At 40.4% G+C, this 20,219-nt stretch overlaps 1 protein-coding gene across 2 annotated transcripts in view; it reads left to right on the top strand.

The window, feature by feature from the left end:
* The window catches only part of ALDH1A1 (aldehyde dehydrogenase 1 family member A1), a 93,296-nt gene that overhangs the window by 45,333 nt on the left and 27,744 nt on the right, over positions 1-20,219 (top strand). For both annotated transcript variants that reach the window (XM_032866635.1, XM_032866634.1), the window contains exons 2-4: positions 8,354-8,458; positions 16,336-16,476; positions 18,760-18,889. In XM_032866635.1, coding sequence (XP_032722526.1) covers positions 8,354-8,458; positions 16,336-16,476; positions 18,760-18,889 — 376 coding nt within the window. The remainder of the gene's footprint in view (positions 1-8,353; positions 8,459-16,335; positions 16,477-18,759; positions 18,890-20,219) is intronic.

Raw genomic sequence — 20,219 nt, 5'->3', positions numbered from 1 at the left:
GGTTGGAGTAAGAGATTCCTTTCCTAGATTTCTGATAAGGTTGTTTAATACATTGCTGTTAAAGATATCTTTTTGATAGGGAAAAATGATGAATCATGGCATACTATGCACTAGGCCCCATTATCGCCATTTTAGATTCTTACAGCAAACAAATTCAGGCCACGTACATTTCCCACTACCCCATTCTCTTCACTCCCATCTCCTGTTTTTCCTTCCATATAGTTAACAAGTCACTGAATAACCACACTGTGCTTGGTCATATGGTAGAAGAAGGCTAATAGGGTTTAGGGAGCTTATGTCCCTGGAAGGGGAAGAAAACAAGCAAGTATGTGCATACTTGAATCATAAATTATGATAAATGCTAAAGAGAGAACAACTGAAAGCTGAGAAATGAGGGGGAAGAGCTTTCTTTCCATGAGCTTTTAGGGAAGGGTTCTTTAAGAAAGGAACATTGAAGGGGAGCCTGAAGGATGCAGAGCACAAAGTGACCCTGGAGAGCTGAGAAGGGGCAGGGAGACAAATATCCAAGGTAACGGCACATGCAAAAATGTTTGCAGGCAAGAGCCTGCTGTGTTCACAGAATTATCCAAAGGACTGCCACGAGTGTCGTAAAGTTATCCCGGCTGTCGTAAAGTGAGAGAGGCGAAGAACAGACCAGCGGAGGCTGGAGATAGAAGCTGTGGCCAGACTTGCTGGTGGATTTTGTAGGAGGGAAACCACACCAAGGGGTGCTTCAAACAAGGCAGGACTTACGCCCAAAACCAAGCCGGTGGTGCAGAGGCACTGCTTTCATTCGGGGAACAATTTTAACTCTCTTCTGACTGAAGCAGTATTTTGTTTGCTTTTGGTTTGGAAGCAGATGAACAAAGAGCGGGATGGCTGGGAGGTACAGTGGCTTAACAAGACAAACCAGGCTTCGAGTTCCAGCCCTTCTACTTATTTAATGCTATGACCTTGGCCAAGCTTCTAATCTCCTTGAGTTTCAGTTCCCCTGTCTGTAAATTGGGAATAATAATAACTACCTGGGAAAGTGGCCTGCGAATTAAGTGAAGTAATTTGTGGAAAACGCCCAGTGCTTATTAGGCCCTTGGTGTGGGCTCTTTTTAACCCTCTACTGCCCCAGATGACTCCTACAGTTCTCAAATGATTCCACTCCCAATGTACTGGAATAAATACTTGCAATGCTTCCCGTAGTTTAAAACTGCTTTCATCTACTGATCTCATCTGAGGCTCATAATGAGCCACTGGAAGAGAGTTAGAACATGTTAGTAGTGTCCCATTTTAAAGCTGAGGAACCTGAGTTCAGAGATGTTAGGTGATTTGCTCCAGGTCCCACAGCCTTAGGAGGCACATATTAAACACGGTGGTAGTAGTCGAATCCTACTGGATTGTCTGTAACAAGTGATTTCATACCTATTGCTTCCTTTGTATCATTCATCCCTTACTCTGATTGAGAGAGTCGAAATCTGGATGATGAGAAAAGAGGTATGGTCTGGGTACTAGATCCCCAGACAGATAGATGGTCCAACAGAGAGAAGATACTCTAGAGAAGCACTTTCCGAATTTGAATATGCGCGCGAATCAGGAAGGTTCTGGTTGAAATGCAAATTCTGATTCTCTTGGCCTGAGGTGAAGCACCAGATTCTGCATGTCTAACAGACTTCCAGATTCTGCTGATACCACTCCAAGGGTGGTCTGTTGACCAGCAGCAAAGGTCCAGTAGTTTAGGGCCAACCTCACATTTTCACCGGCAATCACCACCATCTAGTTGCTTAGGGGCCAGACTTCCTCCTTTTCTCAGAAACCCATTCCCACCCAGCCAGGTCAGAGTCACTTACCTTCCCCTTCAGAGAGTGCCCAAGTCCAACAGGAACCAGATGGTGGCCACAAATGGATGGTGGGACCAACCACTGAATTTTTTCCTGAGAGGTAACCCTTTACTACCAATGCAATGTTTTAGCTCATCTCCAAGGACTGGTGTCTTGGCAAATTCTTTTGTTCTCTGGCACCTGCCTGCCTCAAGGAACCTAATCAATAGCGATCCTAAAGTAAATATCCCATGCTCTAGAGATCCTATTAGCTCAATTTCGTCAGGAGTCTCACTACTCCAAGCGTTCACATGATTTCTCTACACTGGACTTCACCTACTGAATTCGTCATTAACTGCCTGCCAGAATGAGAGGGCTGGGTGGGAAAACTCTTAGGGTTTATGGAAAACAGCTCCTCTGAAGAGGAACTGAACCAAAAGTTAAGGTAATGCTTCTGAAATGGCATGTGTAATCTGTAGAATGATGTAGTACACATCTGCATAGAGGAAACCTCATGGGAGTACAGACATTGATAAATGGTGATATACTGGTATCAGAGTAGCAATTACCTGGCTTGGGGTGGCAGTGGTGGTGGTGGTGGTTTGGGTTTTCATGACACTAGTATAATTGTGGCCAAATACCTTATACATTTACTAGATTTAAGTAGCAGCATAGAGCCATGTTCAAAAGAACAGGAGCAATAGTTGCTTTGTAATTAAAACCGCTACTCATTGACAAATCAGAGAAGTGGATATTTGTGTGAACCCAGATTCCAGAACACTGTTATGTTTTGAGTGCATGTGTGTATCCAAACCTCTCACAACTGTTGTTCGCAAGGGATGTAGTATTTTTCATATTTGAGTTTCTGAGTACACAACATCATATCCGTACCTCCTGACTTTGTTGTAATGTTGAAATTGTTCATGGAAATTTGCTTCCTAGGAATCTGGACAAATATCACAGATTGCAAAACTTTGCCTGAACAACTACCCACTCCTCACCCAGGGCCCATCATGTGACTATTTCCACTGTTTTCCTGATACCTAATAAGAAATTGAAATAATACAAATAACAAATAACTGAATTATGCTATTTGCCACTAAATATGCAGAACTTTCTGGGGCATCTACATCTACATCTTACCTCTTTGATACAGGGTATGCATGACATAAGAGATCCTTGACAAGTATTTTTGTCATCGGTGGGATATAGTGAAGATGTGGCTCAAAACAGACATGCCTTAGCATCTTTATTTTCCCTAATTGAAAGAGCTGAGGGTTTTCCAAATAATGAGAAAAAAAGAGTATACATTCATGTTACTGAAGTCAGACTATAATATAAAACAGAAATGAAAGGAAAATTTTATTTCTCCTACTTTCGTTTTGGTCACCTCAGTTTGTTTTCATTCCTTTGGGTCAAGTTAAATATTTTCCTCCCATCTGTTATTTCCTCCTTAATTTCCTTTTAGATTTTTTTTTTTTTTTTTAACTTTCAGTCTTAGCATTTTGCTTTACTGCCTCAGGGTTTGGGATGAACAGAGTTGCCAGAGATCTAGCTTTGATTCTTTTAAACGTTTAACACCTCTCCCTGACTTTAGTTCAGCCTCTCATTATTCATCCCCCATCTTGTTCTCTAAGCCCCTCCCCCAAAGTCTTTGGTACTCTTAAGTGATTGATGCTGAGAAAAGTTTTACATGTTTACAGCACACATCCCTTCTTGTCCATCCCATCACTCCACATGCTGTGCCCCAGGATCTCAGGTCTCAAAATTCACACAGGAGACATAATATGGGGAATTCTGTCACCTTCCTCCCCCTTGGCATATCTTAAAACAAATCCTCTGTGCACTGAAAATGTGATCTGTCGAAAAATCTCTCTGCCACCAAGAAAGCACTAGTTTCCCTTATATGAGCTAGAGCCACTGGCCCTGTTGCAGCCCCAAAGAGATGATGTGAATTTAGGGCACCCTGAATATCTACTGGAGGGAGTCAGGGGGTCTCTCTCCTTTAAGCCAACAGGTTCCAAAATCTTACACCAACAGGCAAAGCTAATAGGTTTTATTTTGCCTATTAGTTAAATTCAGCTTGATCCAAGCCAGAAATATTTTGAGGAAAGGGCTTATTTATTTAGAATTGTGGCTTTATGCCAATCACATAAAGGCATAATCATTTTTATTCTGGAAAGGTCCCCCCCCCTCAAAATTATGACTTATTCTTGGACATTAAACTACAGTCAGGAAACTGCCTTTTTTTCTTTTTAAATCAAAGGTCATGATGTGTCCCTTAAAGCTGGCATATCTAAAATTTAAAGAGTAAAAAATCAATTTTTAAGTTTCCTCAACACTCATTGATTGTTTCCCCCAATAAGAAGCACGTGACATCTAAGAGCATGCATAGGATTCTATAATTCCCAATCAATATTATGAACTTTAAGCTGAGGTCCAGTGTACATATATTATTCAGAAGTATACTGACTATGAAATTCATAAGTAGAATGTAGTTCATATAGTAGTTAAATGGAACCCAAGTTTTTTTTTTTTTTTTTTTTTTTACTTCTATGGGATGATCCCTTTCCCCCTAAAGTTGCTAAAGACAAACAGAAAATGGAAAATGAGGTTTTTACCATGATAGATCATTTCAACAGGCCTCAAATAGGTTTCATAATGATTATACCAAACATCCATTAGTCTACACTTCTCCACATAACCCATTTTAGATAACAGGAAGGATGATTATTCACAAATATTTGGTCACACAGTTAGCTGAAAGGCAAATGTCAAATGTAAAGCCCACAAAATTAAAACAAACAAACAAAAAAGATCATTAAGGTAGTTCTTACCAAAACACTTTTCCACAGCTAAGGGAAGAAAAGGAAGGTGCGATGCTTGGCCCTCACAACCACCTTGGTCATGTCACTACGCCATGTTCTATTCTTATGCTGAAAGGCTTCTGTTCAGGGGAAAACGCATACATTTTGTAAACTGCAGCCTCTACTGCCCTCTCACTCCGTCCACTCTCAAGCCTTATGAACGAACGCATGCCTGGAATGTGAAGATGGTCTCCCGGCTAATCTCCCGGGATTCTGGTCTCCCCACTTCAAATCCATTTTGGGTACATTCACGTCAACATCCCTCAAACATCCATTTGATCCTGTCATGCCCTTACCACATCCAAAATAGAGTCCAATCATCCCACTCAGGATCGAGATTCACCACGAACTGGCTTCCTTTCATCGTCGAAACTGATCTATGACTTGTTTCCATTAACTCTCTCCGTGGGGCTCATCTCTTCCCTGTGTTTTATGTATCCCAAGAGCATTCCCTTCCTTTGCTCATTTTCTCTCTCCATCAATCCAATACCATCCTTCAAGGATGCATTCTTCTGGCCCATTGCCTGCCCTTCTGTGGGTTCCACTCTGCAGTGTCCTGATGAAAAGCACTGCTTTGGTTTTTACCCTACATAAAACCTTCAATTCTTTATGGGCCGATCTTGATGTGAATACACTCTCTCCTTGGATTATGAGCCCCTTGAGGGCAGGGGCTCACTCTCTCATACTTCCCCACAGTATCTTCCAGATGTCTCAAGTATTTACTATTTGGCAGAACATAATAAGTAACTTAATAGCAAGATACAAAAGGCTGTGTCAGGAAAGAGGGGGGAAATAAAAGGTTAAATCCAATTGGACCGACTAGTGAAATCTTCACAAGGAGGTGACATTTGAAGCAAGACTCCAAGAATGAGTAGAAGGAAACAGTGAAACTCCAGTCTGAGGAACCGCATGAATAAAGGTGTGGAGCAGAAGGACATGGTGTTGGAGACAGTCGAATAAGGCCAAAGTAGAAGCTGAACTGAGGAAATCAAATAAAATTTGGAAAAGCACGATGGGGCCCCGTATGCTTAGGAGAACCACCTAAGTGTTCTGAGGCGCGTCCAAAATGTGCATTGGGTTGGCTTAGGAAGATTATGATAGTGGGGAGTGGGGGGGGTGTTAAATTTCAAGTAAGCAGAGGAAGAACAGGGAGTTTTTGTGTTTGTTTTTTGTTTTGTTGGTGTGTGTGTGTGTGTGAGAGAGAGAGAGAGAGAGAGAGAATGTGCAAACTATAGAACTGTAGTCTGGAGTCAAGAGCAGCATAAAGCTGAGACGACCGTGAACTGTGTTTGGAACATGTTGATTCAGATATTTCACAGCCAGCCTTTGGGAGGAAAGTATAAAAAAGGAAGGGCTAGAGATGCATAAAGGAAAACACTTGCCTCAAGCCTAATTATAGGATTCTGCAAAACGTGTTTGCGAGAGCTGGAATGCTGATTCACCCTAAGAGACGTTGAGCAAGTCAGTATTTTAATCTGAATTTATCTTTCTTCAAGTTGAACTCAGATGCCAACACGTTTTTCTTGAAGGACAATGGGAATTGTACGGTTTTCATCTGTATCCCATTATCCTTTCCCACACCCCCACATATGTGTCCTTGGACATCTAGTCTCCTCATCTCAGCGGCTCTGCACCCCCTCCCCTTTATTTACTCACGCTCCCATCTTCTTCCTGTCGATTCCTGGCTAGCACTATAATTTTGCGAGCTCCTCTGAATACTGACTTGATGCCGTTTAGACGCATGAGTAACTGTATTGGTGTAAATAGGCAAGTAAGAAGGCTTATCCTTCCCTTTGTTTTGTTTTGTTTTGTTTTTTCCCAGCAAATCACAAATATCATAGTGTGTCCATGCGCAGAACATTATAGATCTTACCCATGGGTAGCTACTGGATTGTAGGTTCTTCGAATCGGTTTTAAGTTATTTATTCAAGAATTCATGACAGAGCTGAAAATCACTCGAGGGCTGGGACTGTGCTGGACACTGAGGATAAACCAGAAAGCCAAACAAACATCGTCCTTCACCTTATCTTACCAAGCTTACAGCCTAGGAGAGAGGGCACACATTTTAAAAATGACTTTTTAAAAAAGTGACAAGTTTGGTGATGGAAGTTTAGCAGAGCAGGGAAATATTTTGGAGAATAGGCTGTCTAAGTAATGTTGTAAATGACAGAATATAGAATTAATTCTACTTAAGCATTTAGGGATACAGGATAATACACATTTCATGAATGTGGCTGGATATTTAGCTCTGGATAGTTAGCTCTGGATATTTATGGATCCTATTCAATAGAATAACTGAGTTAGTATAAACTCACAGGTTAATTTAAAGACTTGTTATTTCAAATATGCGTAATAAAAGTAATTAAACTAAAAATGTATAATCTTGCTAGCCGCCACTGGAGAACTTTTAATAGCTGACTGTTGTTTAGTATAGCAACAAATTTAAACCTTGGTGGGGGAGAGGGGCCATGTTTCAATACTTTGTCCCTCAGTGGCCTATTAATAATTTATCTTTAAGTATCAAGTAAGGGGAGGTGTCTGAATTAAGATAAATGTAAAAAAATGCAGGGCAGATGTCCCTCTTCACTTATCAACTACCTGTGATTCACAATTACATCAACTAATTCACAGTGTAACAAGAAATCCAACAGAAAATGGTAATACATAAAGTTCAATAGCATACTTACGATAATATTCATAGTTCAAAAATAAGTAAGAAAAAGGAGAGTAAACCAAAAATAATGAAATAACAGGAGGGGGAAGAAATTCTAGCTTTTACCAGAAACAAAACATAATTTTCTCTACCACAAAAGCAGTACTTCTTAATTAAAGTTTGTAAAATATTTTTACTGCAGTAAAAGTTGAATGAATGACATCTCAAAGCCCTAGTAGGCTGCGTAGTGAAGGAGCAGTTAAAGGCAGCAAAAGTGGAAATTCGGGACTTTTAAAATGACATACTAACACGTTTAAGTATTTCCGTTCGTTTATACACAGAACGAAATTCCATGTTTCTAGATCCCTCTGTCTCTTTGATGCATGTCTCTTAGATATCATTAAGAAATCCAGTACCTGATTTAATCTGAGGACAAATAAATGATTAGATAACTCTTTAAAAGAATAAAACCCTTATGCCTGGAAACAGCCAGTAAAAACATGTCATTAGCCAATTTTTTTTTCTAAGCAAATTTCTTTTAAAACTGTCCTCCACGCTACCTTTAAAATAGTAAAATAAAGGATCAGGAACCAGTCACTTACGAAACCAAATCACCAGCAGCCCAACAGGAGGACGCTCAGAATCTAAAGGGAAAAATTAAGATTAATGAAGATTAAAGCCACCAAGGCCTCTGGTCTTCCCTCAAACTCGGATAAAAGCACTTTTTCTAGATGGTTTTCTCCAGTGTGTATTTTCCAGGGTTGAAATAACCTCGTACCTCAGTGTAATTTCAAAGTATTACCTTATTTTAATATGTGTGTGTGCGCTCACACACGCATGTGTGTGTGTGCTGTGTAAAATGTCTCAAACAGCCAAAAATTCCTTGAAGGGTCAGGAAGAGGTGTGTGAAGGTTTTAAATTGGCCTCACGTAGGCATTTTATAATGCTCTAAGTTTATAAAAGAATTTCTCAAATTTGTTGCCTATTTAAAGGTTTGTTTACCTCCTTTCTCTCCCTCTCTACAGATTTTCATAAACAATGAGTGGCATAATTCAGTGAGTGGCAAGAAATTTCCTGTCTTTAATCCTGCAACTGAGGAGAAACTCTGTGAAGTAGAAGAAGGAGATAAGGTGGGTTTCCCAGCCCTTAGGCTAGCTTTCTTTGTTTCCCACCATGCTGAGCTTCGAATCCCACCACAACCTGAAGTAAACAGGTCATGAAAATACCCTTTCTGGGGCCGTCTTGGAAATTGTTCTTCGTGCATCAAGGGTGCCCATTAGCCATGTGGTAATGATGAGCCCATGGTTCCAGACGGGGTGCTGATTTTTTTTTCTTGCTATTTCTCCTTACTTGTTCTTCAGTATTTGGGTTTATTGTATAAAAAGACTATATATGATTAGTCATAGATTTATAAAGCAGAGAAATCCCTTATATAAAATTGTTCTTTTTTTAAGTTGCGAGATGAAATGAAAAGAAACAAGATATAGAACGTTTGAAACAATATATTGCCACATTATAGTCTTAAAAATGATTGAATGGTGTGGTGTGTAAACAATGAATCTTGGAACACTGAAAAAATAAAATTAGATTTAAAAAATAAAAATAAAATAAAATGCAAAAAATATCATTGAGTGAACATTAAATTGGTACCTTGAAAAATTGAATCTTAAAACCACAGAAATTGAACCATGAATTGAAGGTATTGTTGTTTTCTAGCTAATCATCATACCGACTACAACAAAAACCAACTTATATCATCATTATTTTTTAATTCTAAACATTAATTTAACCCTCAAGCATCCCAGTGGGAAAACTTCTATTTGTAACTGTTTTCACAAATGATAACGAAATAGCAGAATGGACAGGTTGACTAATTTACTTTAGGGAACATTGCTAATAAATAATGATATCTTAAAAATCAAAAAACAATAATAATAATGAAGTCAGTAGTCAAATGCTGTCCTTCTGACCCCAGAGTCTGTGACCGGCAGGGTTGCCTTACCTTGTGATTATTATAAAAGTGAAATACTAAATAGCCTGGGAAGTGAGGATATAAAAGCCTTCCTGTTTTTCATCTGAGCATGTACCTTAAAATGTGAATGTGTTTCTCAGTCTTTAGTTGTCCAAATATTATCAAGCTTGAAATCTCTGTCCTATAAGGTATTAAAAAATAAGTTGTTTGGGTACGTAAAAAGACCATTGAAAGATGAAGTCTGGATGTCGACCCAAGGATAATACTATTTGTGACCCGAGGTTCAGTTCCATGTTCCTGCCCAGTTCCCATTTTTTCACTACCTTCCCCCCACGGGATGAGATCCCTAATTGAAGGCATTGAGTCTTGTAGATTTATTCTAAGATAGATAGGTTTAGAGAAGCCCCCAGATTCAGGTGGCAATATTATCAGAAGACATAAGATCTGAGCCTCAAAGAGCCAGAGTTCAGAATTTAACCAGAGAGGTCAACAGCTTGAGAAGTAGATGCAGAATAGAATGGAGAACACAGGTCACTGCTTTCAGATTTCACTTTCTGTACACACCAGAGTTCATCTGTGCATAAATTCTTCATGGGTTTCTCACTAGCCTCTAGGGGAAAGGCCAGAGAGGCCTTCTCAGGCCACCCCATCAACATAGGAATTTCACCTTCCCTGTGCCCAGAATCACGGTCCAAATAGTGATAGTGCACACCGCTCACGGCCTCCATGACTGCCAGGATCAAGGTACGATCCTTGGGTCCTAGTTCAGATCATTAGCTGTAGAAAGAGCACAAATGTTTCACATGTTACTGACCCTCTTTTTGACCTTTGGTTCCTTGTTGTGTAATAGGAAGATAGGAAAAATTGGGGGAAAGTTAAGTAAGAAAAGATGTTGGGGCGCCTGGGTGGCTCAGTTGGTTAGGCATCTGCCTTTGGCTTAGGTCATGATCCCAGAGTCCTGGGATCCAGCCCTGTATCAGGCTTCCTGCTCGATGGGGAGCCTCCTTCTTCCTGTCCCTGTGTCCCTCCCCCTGCTCTTTCTCTTTCTTTCTCTCAAATGAAGAAATAAAAATAAAAAACAAAAATTAAAAAGGATGTAGTGTTTTAACAGTGCCAGGGATATAACAAAGTCCAGTCATGGTAGGGTTTTATACTTCTTTAAAGCCCCCCCCCAAAAAAAAATTTCCCAGGTAGAATTACTCTCAACTGTGCCATTACAGAACATCATATTTACCTGGATGATAACCCCTGTGTTGCATGGGTATCGGTGGGTTTGTCTGAGACACCATGCTTCTTGTAAAGGTCCACATTAGCTTTTACCATTATATGTTCAGTGTCTTACCTCCTACAGGTAATGGATAAATGAAATTACATAAGTAATATGTAAAACTCCTCCATTAAGCTCTGAGTTTCCATATACCAGCCCCCCCCCCACACACACATACACTCTCACACCCCTCATCTTAGGAATCTAGTACTAAATTAACTACTGACTAAGGCAGTGTTTCTCACAGTTTTGCCTGCAACCAAATTCCCTGGAAGGCTTGTTGGAACATGGATTTCTGGGCCCCACCCCCCCCGCCCCCGTAGGGTTTGTTTCAGTAATTCTGTGGTGGGGCCTGAAAATTTGCATTTCTGACAAATTCTCAGGGGATGCTGCTGTTGCTGATTGGGGTGGAGATGGGGGAGTATACTTTGAGAACTACTGCATGAAGTTATTAAACCATTAGATTATGATTGCATTTCATAAGGGGCATGGACTTTAATAAGTAAGAAAGTTGGAGTGAGAACCTGCACCGTAACAATCTCTGTGCACCCCTGTGAAATGTTACAAGACCAGACTTGAGCAGAGAAGTACCGATGATCCCTGGCAACCTGTCTTAGGAGACCCAGAAGCCTATGTGCTTTGGGCCATTCCTAGAAAGAAGAGAAACATGTATTCTTCTATTCAGCAGAGAAATGACTTTGCCAGAGACTTCCGGAGATCTATCCAACACTACGTTACAACCCCACGTTACAGCAAATGTCCTTCTAGTTGGCTGAGTGGCTCTGGCAACCTGGGGTGGGGAGGGGAAGCAATAAAGGGCAGGGCGAGCTATGTCTGAGCCCCTGACTGCTGCCCACTCCTTCTCTCCAGAGATATAAATGCTGCTCAGGAGTAAGACTGCAGACATGGTTGCGTTGGCAATGACCAAAAGAACAATTATTCTTGATGCTTTGGCCCTGGTGCTTTGGACATCTCTCTTTGCCACTGGCTTGCAGCTTTCGTTTCATCAGGAAGACAAATCTGTGCCTGGAGTTCCAGCTGCAACCTTGTCAAGATCTCCGAAGACTTTTCTTGCATCGTTGGTGGTGGATTTGCCTTTCTTCCTGAAGTGCAGTGAGGGGGGAGCTGCGGAGCAGACCTGAAGCTTTAGAAATACCTGTCATCTATTTGCTGTGGGCTTATCAGTAATTACTCCCGCTCAGAGCAGAGCAGTCTTGTCTGCGTGAACGTAGATCAGGAACACTCACTAACACCCAGCAAAGCTTCAAATCGGGTCACAACGCTAACCGAGCTGCTTGAGTTCAGTTGTTTATGGTATAAACTGTTCAGCTGTTTGCTCCACATTCAACATTCTTGTCATCCCATTCTCTTTTGGAGTAATCTACTGACATTTGCTTTTAAATAATGATTGCTCGTCTCACAATTTTTAACTGACAAATGCGCGTGAACTCCTAACATTGCTTAGTGAAAGGTACAAATTGAGTAAATTACACAGTCACCGTAAACCTAATATTCTGGAACTGACTCTTGAGATAATGAGCCAAGAGGTTTTAGGGATTTAATTTATGAGTAGAATGGAACTAACAATGGGCTATATACCGCCTTTCAATGGTGTTATAAAGAAAGGAGGAGGAGCGAGAATGAATGGAGGTTACAAAGCAAAGCACAAATGTGGGTGGGAACTGTTTTCTTTTCACTTCAGTGCCTCTTTTAGGCTATATTGACTAATCCTGAAAACTGCTTTTAATACTGAGCATGACCTAACAAATAATTGGTGGGGATAAAAATAAATGTCCATTAAAGTAAGTGCTTATGACAGGTGTAAAAGTAAAACTGGTCTGATGACTATTTTTTCCAAATTGCAATGGATCTAATATGGAAACGGGCAGCCTGGGAGCGATAGAGAAGTTTGTCCTTCCTCAACTGTGTTTAAGAGGTCTTTTGATATTTCATCATCCAAACTTAAAAAAAAAAAAGGAACATTTAAAACCCTCTAAGGCAAAAGTGTTATTGGGATGGTAAATCCGAGTTAATACACCAAATTGTTTTCCGGTGAATTGAAAAACTATGTCCTTGGAGATGTTAGTCCTGAAGTAAAATTTCAAGAAATACTACTCGTAGAATTTAAACAATAACAATAAAAAAAACCCTTATGCTTACTATGGTTAGTATAAAAGCTTTCTTATGTAATAGAATCAGTTAAAATATGATTTATGATATGAATGTCAATATAAGCAAATTATTTATATCAGGAGCACTCTTCTATAAAATCAATGTAACATGAGTTTAAAAGGTTGGTAATTAAATGTTTAAATATTTATTAACTGCCTATTGTAGGCCCAGAATAATAAGGAATATTATAGCTTTTAATACAGAGACCAATAAATATTCATCGCAAAGATCACCATCAGGATGTCTTGCAGAGCTATAAAACCGGATTTGGGAGCCAGATGTGGGATCAAATTTTGGTTGATAGATTTCATGCTGGATTTCACGTCCCATAAAACAAAGTCCGTGGTGTTGAACTGTCTTGGTAACTGCAGACTTATGGAAGGCTTCACTGAGTGCCTGGAGCTTAGTAAGTTCTTCCTGGGAGCTACCATCAGGCTGCATTAGACTGGCAAGGGTTTAAGCAGGTTGTGATATTTGGTCTTAAAGAGTAGGTCGCATTTTGAAAATAGAGAGCTGTGCTGGTGGAACATTCTTGGCAAGGAGAATTTCAGGAGCAAAGGTGAAAAGCAGTCGGGCCAGATGGAGTAGGAAAAAAATGTGAACACAAGTTTGGAAAGGTGAGGTAGGGCCCAAAAATGTTGGGTCTTGAAAATCAGAAAGAATCTGGCCTGAGGACCGTAGACAAAGGGGAGTTGCAAATATTTGATAGGGAAAGTGGTGACATAAAATTGCATGAGGAAGATTAGCCTGGTGGCCATCCGCAGGACAGCTGGGGGACACAGAAGAGAACGGCTTGAGAAGGCAAGCAACGATTAGATAATAGCAGCCTAAAATAATACACGGTAGAGAAAACTGAAAAGAAAGATTAAAATCTACTAGAACTACTGAGAATTATTTTAGGGTGTTTTTGCCTGTTTTGCTGCAACTGTGATAGCCCTTGCGATCCCTTAATGAACACTGAGTCATGTCTGTCACAGAGAAAATGTGTTTCCAGTGTTACCTTATTTAATTTTCAAAAGGACAATCTCCTGTCTTCCCGATTTGATCATTAGTAGCCTGATCCCAAGATTTACAGTAGAGTGTTTAGCACATTTTTGGATGGAGGAATAGATGGCTGGATTGGGGGGATGGATGAATGGATGGACAGATGGACAGATGGATGGATGGGTGGGTGGATGTCTCCAAACTCACAGAGTTAATAGATGAGGAACCAGAATTTAAACCTGGGTTGTTTTGTTCCAAATCTATGTGTTAACGATCCTTACTCTACTTCTGTGCCTGCAAGATAAAATAGACTATGAGCAAAGGAGGATTATGGTGCAAAGGACACAACTGTAAGAAAGTCCTTATCTCCATGTGTTTTCTGTATGGCAGAGTTGGATGTCTTGAAGCCATTTTTCTCCCTTCCCTTTGAGAGGCCGGGATGGCTCTGATAAACTGTATCTGGCTAAGGCTGACGGCAGAACACTGAGCAGAAGGATCCAGATGAAAGCTGTGTCACACAGACCTGTTTAAACACACAGCAGCATATATTTTATAAGCTGTGGTATCCATAGATCTGGCAATTTCCGAATCTTATGGGATTTTTTTCCCAAATAGCACTGTCTGTGTATACCTTGGGAAAAGTTAGAATTTATGGCATAAAACAATATCCAAATATAAATAATCAGTGTGATTAACTGAATACCCCCAGTATGACTGTATACACATTTCTCAGGAGGGGCGAGTAACAATGCATTATTTTATTGTATATACTCATCATTCTCTCAGAAGTTAGGCGGTGAGATAAACAAATATATGATGTATTTTAGTGAAAGAATGTTTGCTTGGGCTCTGTGAATGTTATCAATCAAAGTAGATTACACTTCTAAAATATCTTGCTGGACCCAGATCATCTTAGTGTGGTGATAAATACTGTAAAAATAGTTTATTTATCTTTTAATTTGCAGACTTCTAAATTTTGGACTTTTTAATGAAATATACTCCAAGGTGGGGGATATTAACTTGAGGTTCACAATTCCCACTGGGGCAGGGGTCATTCTTGAATGGGGTTCAGCTAAATTGTGGGCAACTTTAAAAAATTTTTATGTAATTTTCTCCCCGATTCTCAAAAGAAATTATTTCTTCTGCAAAAATTTCCAATCAACTGGCCTAAGATGTGGCCATGATTTGTGGAATTTATGTAGCTCTGTGTCATGGCCAGTCCTACACACCAAAGAACGTTGGAACAATCTATGCCTTTAAGTTGTCTGCAACTGGGGAGCCTGGGTGGCTCAGTCAATGAAGCGTCTGACTCGATGTCACCTCAGTTCTTTGACAATGTCAGGGTTATGAGATCACACCTCTCATGGGGCTCTGTGCTGGGCATGGACCCTGCTTAAGATTTTCTTTCTCCCTTTCCCTCATCTAGCCCTGCCAACCCCTCACTCTCGCTCATGCTCTCTCCCTTTCAAAAAAAAAAAAAAAAATGCTTACAACTGATTTGAGGCAGAAAAAAACGTATAAAGTAATAATGGAAGAGGTGGTGAGTTTTGTAGTAGGTATATGCCATAGGAGCTCCGAGAGATCTCAACAGGGATCTGTGGAATGGAGAGGCCAGGGAAAGTACGCAACTAAGGATGACTAGGAAAGAACAGGAGGAGTCAACCTGGCTCCACGAAAAGAGTGTGAGTAAAAGCAGCAGGAGTGAAGGCCAGAGGCTAGACTAAATGTGGAATTACTGGATTTTTTGACCCTGCTTGATTATTTGAATTAATGTAATTTTAAGTAGCACCTTAAGAATAAGAAACTGACTTCTGTACCTAGTTAGGAACTGAAAAGATCTCTTTGTACGCAGTTGGGAAAAGAGAGGTTGTAATACCCAGATGGATCCTCTGTATACCAGTTCCACTCTCAATGCCTTTTCTCTCTGCACAGGAGAAATGAACGTGCACTTATACTATTTACCTTTCAACAGCAAGACCCAGTTTTCATTCGTCCTGCAGTAGGTTCTCAAAAAGCAGGCACAGGCTATGGAGTCACCAGCCATCCAAGAAGACAGTCACCAGTTTAGTAGATCTTTAGTAGTAGTTTTCCCTGGAACTCTCGGTCCATCACCAAAGCTATAGATCACGGTGAAGAGCAAAGACTCTACGGTCAGAGCCGCTCCGTGTAATACCACTCTGCCACTTTCAGCTATTGGCCTTGGGCCGATTTCCTCTCTCTCTTTGCTTCAGTTTCTTCTTCTGTAAAACAGGAAACATATTTGTGTCACAAGATTATAAAGAATTCCGTGAGTTTATGTGTGCAAAGTAATTTGAACGTGACTTGATGGATGTATGGTAAGCGCTCCAATGGTAGCAATATTATAATATTACAATATTGCTATTCAGGGAAATCAAGACTGAGCTGTGTGTGTGGAATTCATCACTCTAAAGATGAGGCAGCAGGTCTGTAACTCCCATAGCTGACAGTTGAGTTCGTACAGTGTGCTGGACTTCGGGCTAATGAACACACAGCATCTGCTTATGGGGACCGTCAGTCTGTTTTATCGGGTTACTGCCGCTGCATTTGCTAACATGTTTAGGCTACTGAAGTGAATTCCCTTTGACTTGCAGGAGGATATTGACAAAGCAGTGAAGGCTGCAAGAAAGGCTTTTCAGATCGGCTCTCCATGGCGTACTATGAATGCTTCGGAGAGGGGGCGGCTCATCTACAAGTTGGCTGACTTAATTGAAAGAGATCGTCTTCTCCTGGCAGTGAGTATTAACCAAATCGGGCAGGTAGAGAGACCTCTAGAAAGCACCCATTGTTTGGAATGGCGAGAGGCTTTGGTTTTAGTGATCGCTCTGTGCTCGCTACAAACAAAATGGAAAGACTTCTACCAGCTCCTGTATAGAAATTGTAGACACCGTTGAGCTTATTCTCAAAGAGGAAGCTGGTGCTAATTCTGGATAATGTTCATTTCTACACCTAGGTTAGATTCTACAGGCTAAACCTTAGCAAACCCCAACTTATAGCTTCTTAAACAATTTTTTTTCCTCTATTCTAGAATTCCTTAGGGCCTTTAACAAAGTCACATGCAGTGAATGTCCTGGAATGTTGGGTTTCTCCAACTTACCTGACCACCGAACTCTTTTTGTGGAAAAATGTCATAGATTTTGTCAAAGGTGCCCAGAATATTTCTCTAAAATAGACGTATTTCTCTTTAATCTAGCCCACCAAGAAACTTACTAAATGGCTGCTTTTCCCCTCCTGAAATGTATGTATTCACAATGGTCTGGGTTAAATGATGCTCTTCTTATAGGTGAAAAAGTTGACAAATAAAGAAAAAAATATCAAACCTTTGTGTATTTGTAAAACTGTATTTTTTATGTATACTGCTTTAAAAAAAAAAAACATTTTGGCAGTTAGATGAGTCAGCAATTAAAATGGGTGGGGTGTTTCCTTGTTTTCTTTTCAATTAGACATTAGAGTAAAGCCAGTTACAAATGAACCAATACCAAGATCAAACTTCACAGCAAATTCTCATTACCTTTAGAATCTTAAAATGGCAGTAACAAAGAAGCCCATGTACATAATTTTTAAAAAAATTTATTTGACAGAGATCACAAGTAGGCAGAGAGGCAGGCCGAGAGAGGGGGGGGAAGCAGGCTCCCCGCAGAGCAGAACCCCGATGCTGGGCTCGATCCCAGGACTCTGGGATCATGACCTGAGCTGAAGGCAGAGGCTTTAACCTACTGAGCCACCCAGGTGCACCCCATGTACATACTTTTAAATCAACTTGAACGATTATAGTTAATCAAGGAACTATGTATTATTCAAAGGTTCAGCATGATTCAAATCATGCAAAAATACGGAGTTAGAAGTTATGCACAATTGGGGCACCTGGGTGGCTGTTCTGTGGATTATAGAATGCTCGCTGTCTCTGTCAGCATAAGATCCTAAGGGGGAAAGAAGATCAGGCACACAGAAATGTCCGATGAAGTTTGGGGATGGCAGTCAGGGTAACCCAGAGACAGAAGGCTGTGTAACAAATGAGGAACAGTTTCAACAGTTTTTCACCTGTATATTCCTGCCCCGGCAGGACATGAGATCCCCAAAGAGCTCTTGAAGTTCCTGCTGAAGGAAAGGAAGAAAAGAAAGCAGGTCATCCAGTGGATGGTTAGCAAACCGGACCAGAAAATGTTGCACCTTCCAGCCTGACCATTTCAACAGTAATTATGACAACAGGAGCAACACTGGAAGTTTCACCATTCAAAGTTCTGCTGAAGAAAACTCATGGATGGAAGATTCAGGAATCACTGAAGTTTGCGTACAGAGGTCGTATCTGGATGGAAAGCAAATACCAAAAATGATCACTGAGGCACCGTTCATAGTCACTAAATTGGCCCACATGGGGCGCCTGGGTGGCTCAGTGGGTTAAGCCTCTGCCTTCGGCTCAGGTCATGATCCCAGGGTCCTGGGATCAAGCCTCGAATTGGGCTCTCTGCTCAGCAGGGAGCCTGCTTCCCCGTCTTTCTCTGCCTGCCTCTCTGCCTACTTGTGATCTTTCTCTCTGTCAGATAAATAAATAAAAAATCTTTAAAAAAATAAATAAATAAATTGTCCCACAGTTGTGTTTATACAATAAGTGAAGTTTCGCTGGGCCTCTGATCTGACTTAGGAACCGAGGTGCCACTCACTCTCACCAACTGTGTGTCTTCCAAATTGGGACTGATTCCTAGCAAGCTATCCAGCCGGAGGACATTCAAAATGAAGAAGGAATGCTAGGGTATAGAAGCCGCAATCTTACCACCCTTTTTATCTGGATCTTGTTATGTGGCCTTAAGCAAGTCTAAGCAAGTCATTTTTACTCTTTTTGTTTTGTTCTGTTTTTACCTCCTTTGTAGAAAGGAAACGTTATACAAGATAGCGTATAGGATTTTTTTTTTCTATTTCCCAAATTCTCTAGCACATGCTTCTTCAAAATATTAACTCTCGATTTTTTTAATCGAAAATGTTTGTGGGAGTTTACGTTTGAGGTTTGATTTCTTTTTCAGACAATGGAATCAATGAATGGTGGAAAACTCTTCTCCAGTTCCTATCTGATGGATTTGGGCGGTTGCATCACAACCTTGCGCTACTGTGCAGGATGGGCTGACAAGATCCAAGGCCGCACAATACCCATCGGTGAGTAGCTCTGAGAAACCATCAGGGGAGAGGGTAGGCGAGAGACGATCGCTGTAGAGCTGAATTACTCCAAACTCTCCCTTTAAAAGATGTCAGCCGAAAAGGCAGACTGATTTTCTCCTTGACTTTGAGACAAGGCAGCTCGAGCCTGGAAGTTCTGCGAAGATTTATCAAATGGTTCTTTCAAATTGTTTCAGCATAATCGTGCAGAAGAGCCCACTACAGATATTTTAGAAAATATTCAAGTAAGAACATTCTTATGTGCACAATCACTGAATTAGGGCAGTTGTCTCTCTAACCACCCAGGCTTTTCAAAGTTGGCCTTGGATGATTTACTTTGTATTCCGATAGTGAAATGTACACCCTTCCTATAATGTAATTATTTAAGTGTCTTTGCGTGTTCCAGTGCGAGGCAGTTATGGTCATCTATGCCTGGTCTCACTCAGTAGAGTTACGGTACATTAATTCCACAAACCAGTTCATGCTGATTTATTTTGAGTGGCTTCAAAGTGAGATGAGGTAGTGTTTACAGCTCAGTTGAAGAACTTGCATGACGAGATGCGTATGTATGTGCTTTAGTATTTTAGCAGAGAATGCTCATGGGAGAGGAATATAAAAAAGCATTAACTGGGAAAACATTATGGGTAGAATTTAATTCAGATACATTTACTGGCTCTAGAACTCCAACACCCTCCAGGCCTGGCCCTGATGGCCATTTTCAATCTAATTCAAGCAGGTTAAAAGTAAGAGCCAGGAACTAAAAGGGGAGAGTGAGAGCATGGTGGTAAAAAGAAATGAGGCTACTCCAAAAACTCTTACCCTCTGACAAAATGGGAGGAACTATTTTAAGTACAAATAGATTTGATAAGGAGCTTTCTTGTTATGATAGCCAAGAAGCTTTTGTGGGAACTAGAATAGAACAAAAAGCACAATGTAACCTCATCAAACTTTGAGGCATATGAATCAGTTCAAATCCAGATTACAAAACAATGTATTTTACTTCTGGCATTTTCTTCCTTCCTTCCTTTTTTTTTTTTTTTAAATGAAGAGATTTGTTTTTATTGTTGGGTAGGTCCAAAAAAAAAAAAAAAAAAAGCACCTTTTAGAACAAGCCAGTAGGCTTGTAGGGAGATATTTTTTAATTCTACTCTCTTCTAATTTTGTTATTTTTACTCCAAAAAAATTCTGCCATTACTGATAGAACTGTCAGAAACAGAACTCTAACAGTTGTCTTAGCCACCCACCTTGTACCTTTTTTTTAAGAAAATAAAGTTCAAGAATGAGGATAAATTAGAAAATAGTCCTTCTACAAGATGAGAGAATTAAATGT

This window comes from Lontra canadensis, unplaced genomic scaffold (genome assembly GCF_010015895.1).
Source record: "Lontra canadensis isolate GAN:19392208 unplaced genomic scaffold, GSC_riverotter_1.0 scaffold31, whole genome shotgun sequence".
Classification (NCBI taxonomy): Eukaryota; Metazoa; Chordata; class Mammalia; order Carnivora; family Mustelidae; genus Lontra; species Lontra canadensis.
This window is presented reverse-complemented; position numbering and strand designations above follow the sequence as displayed.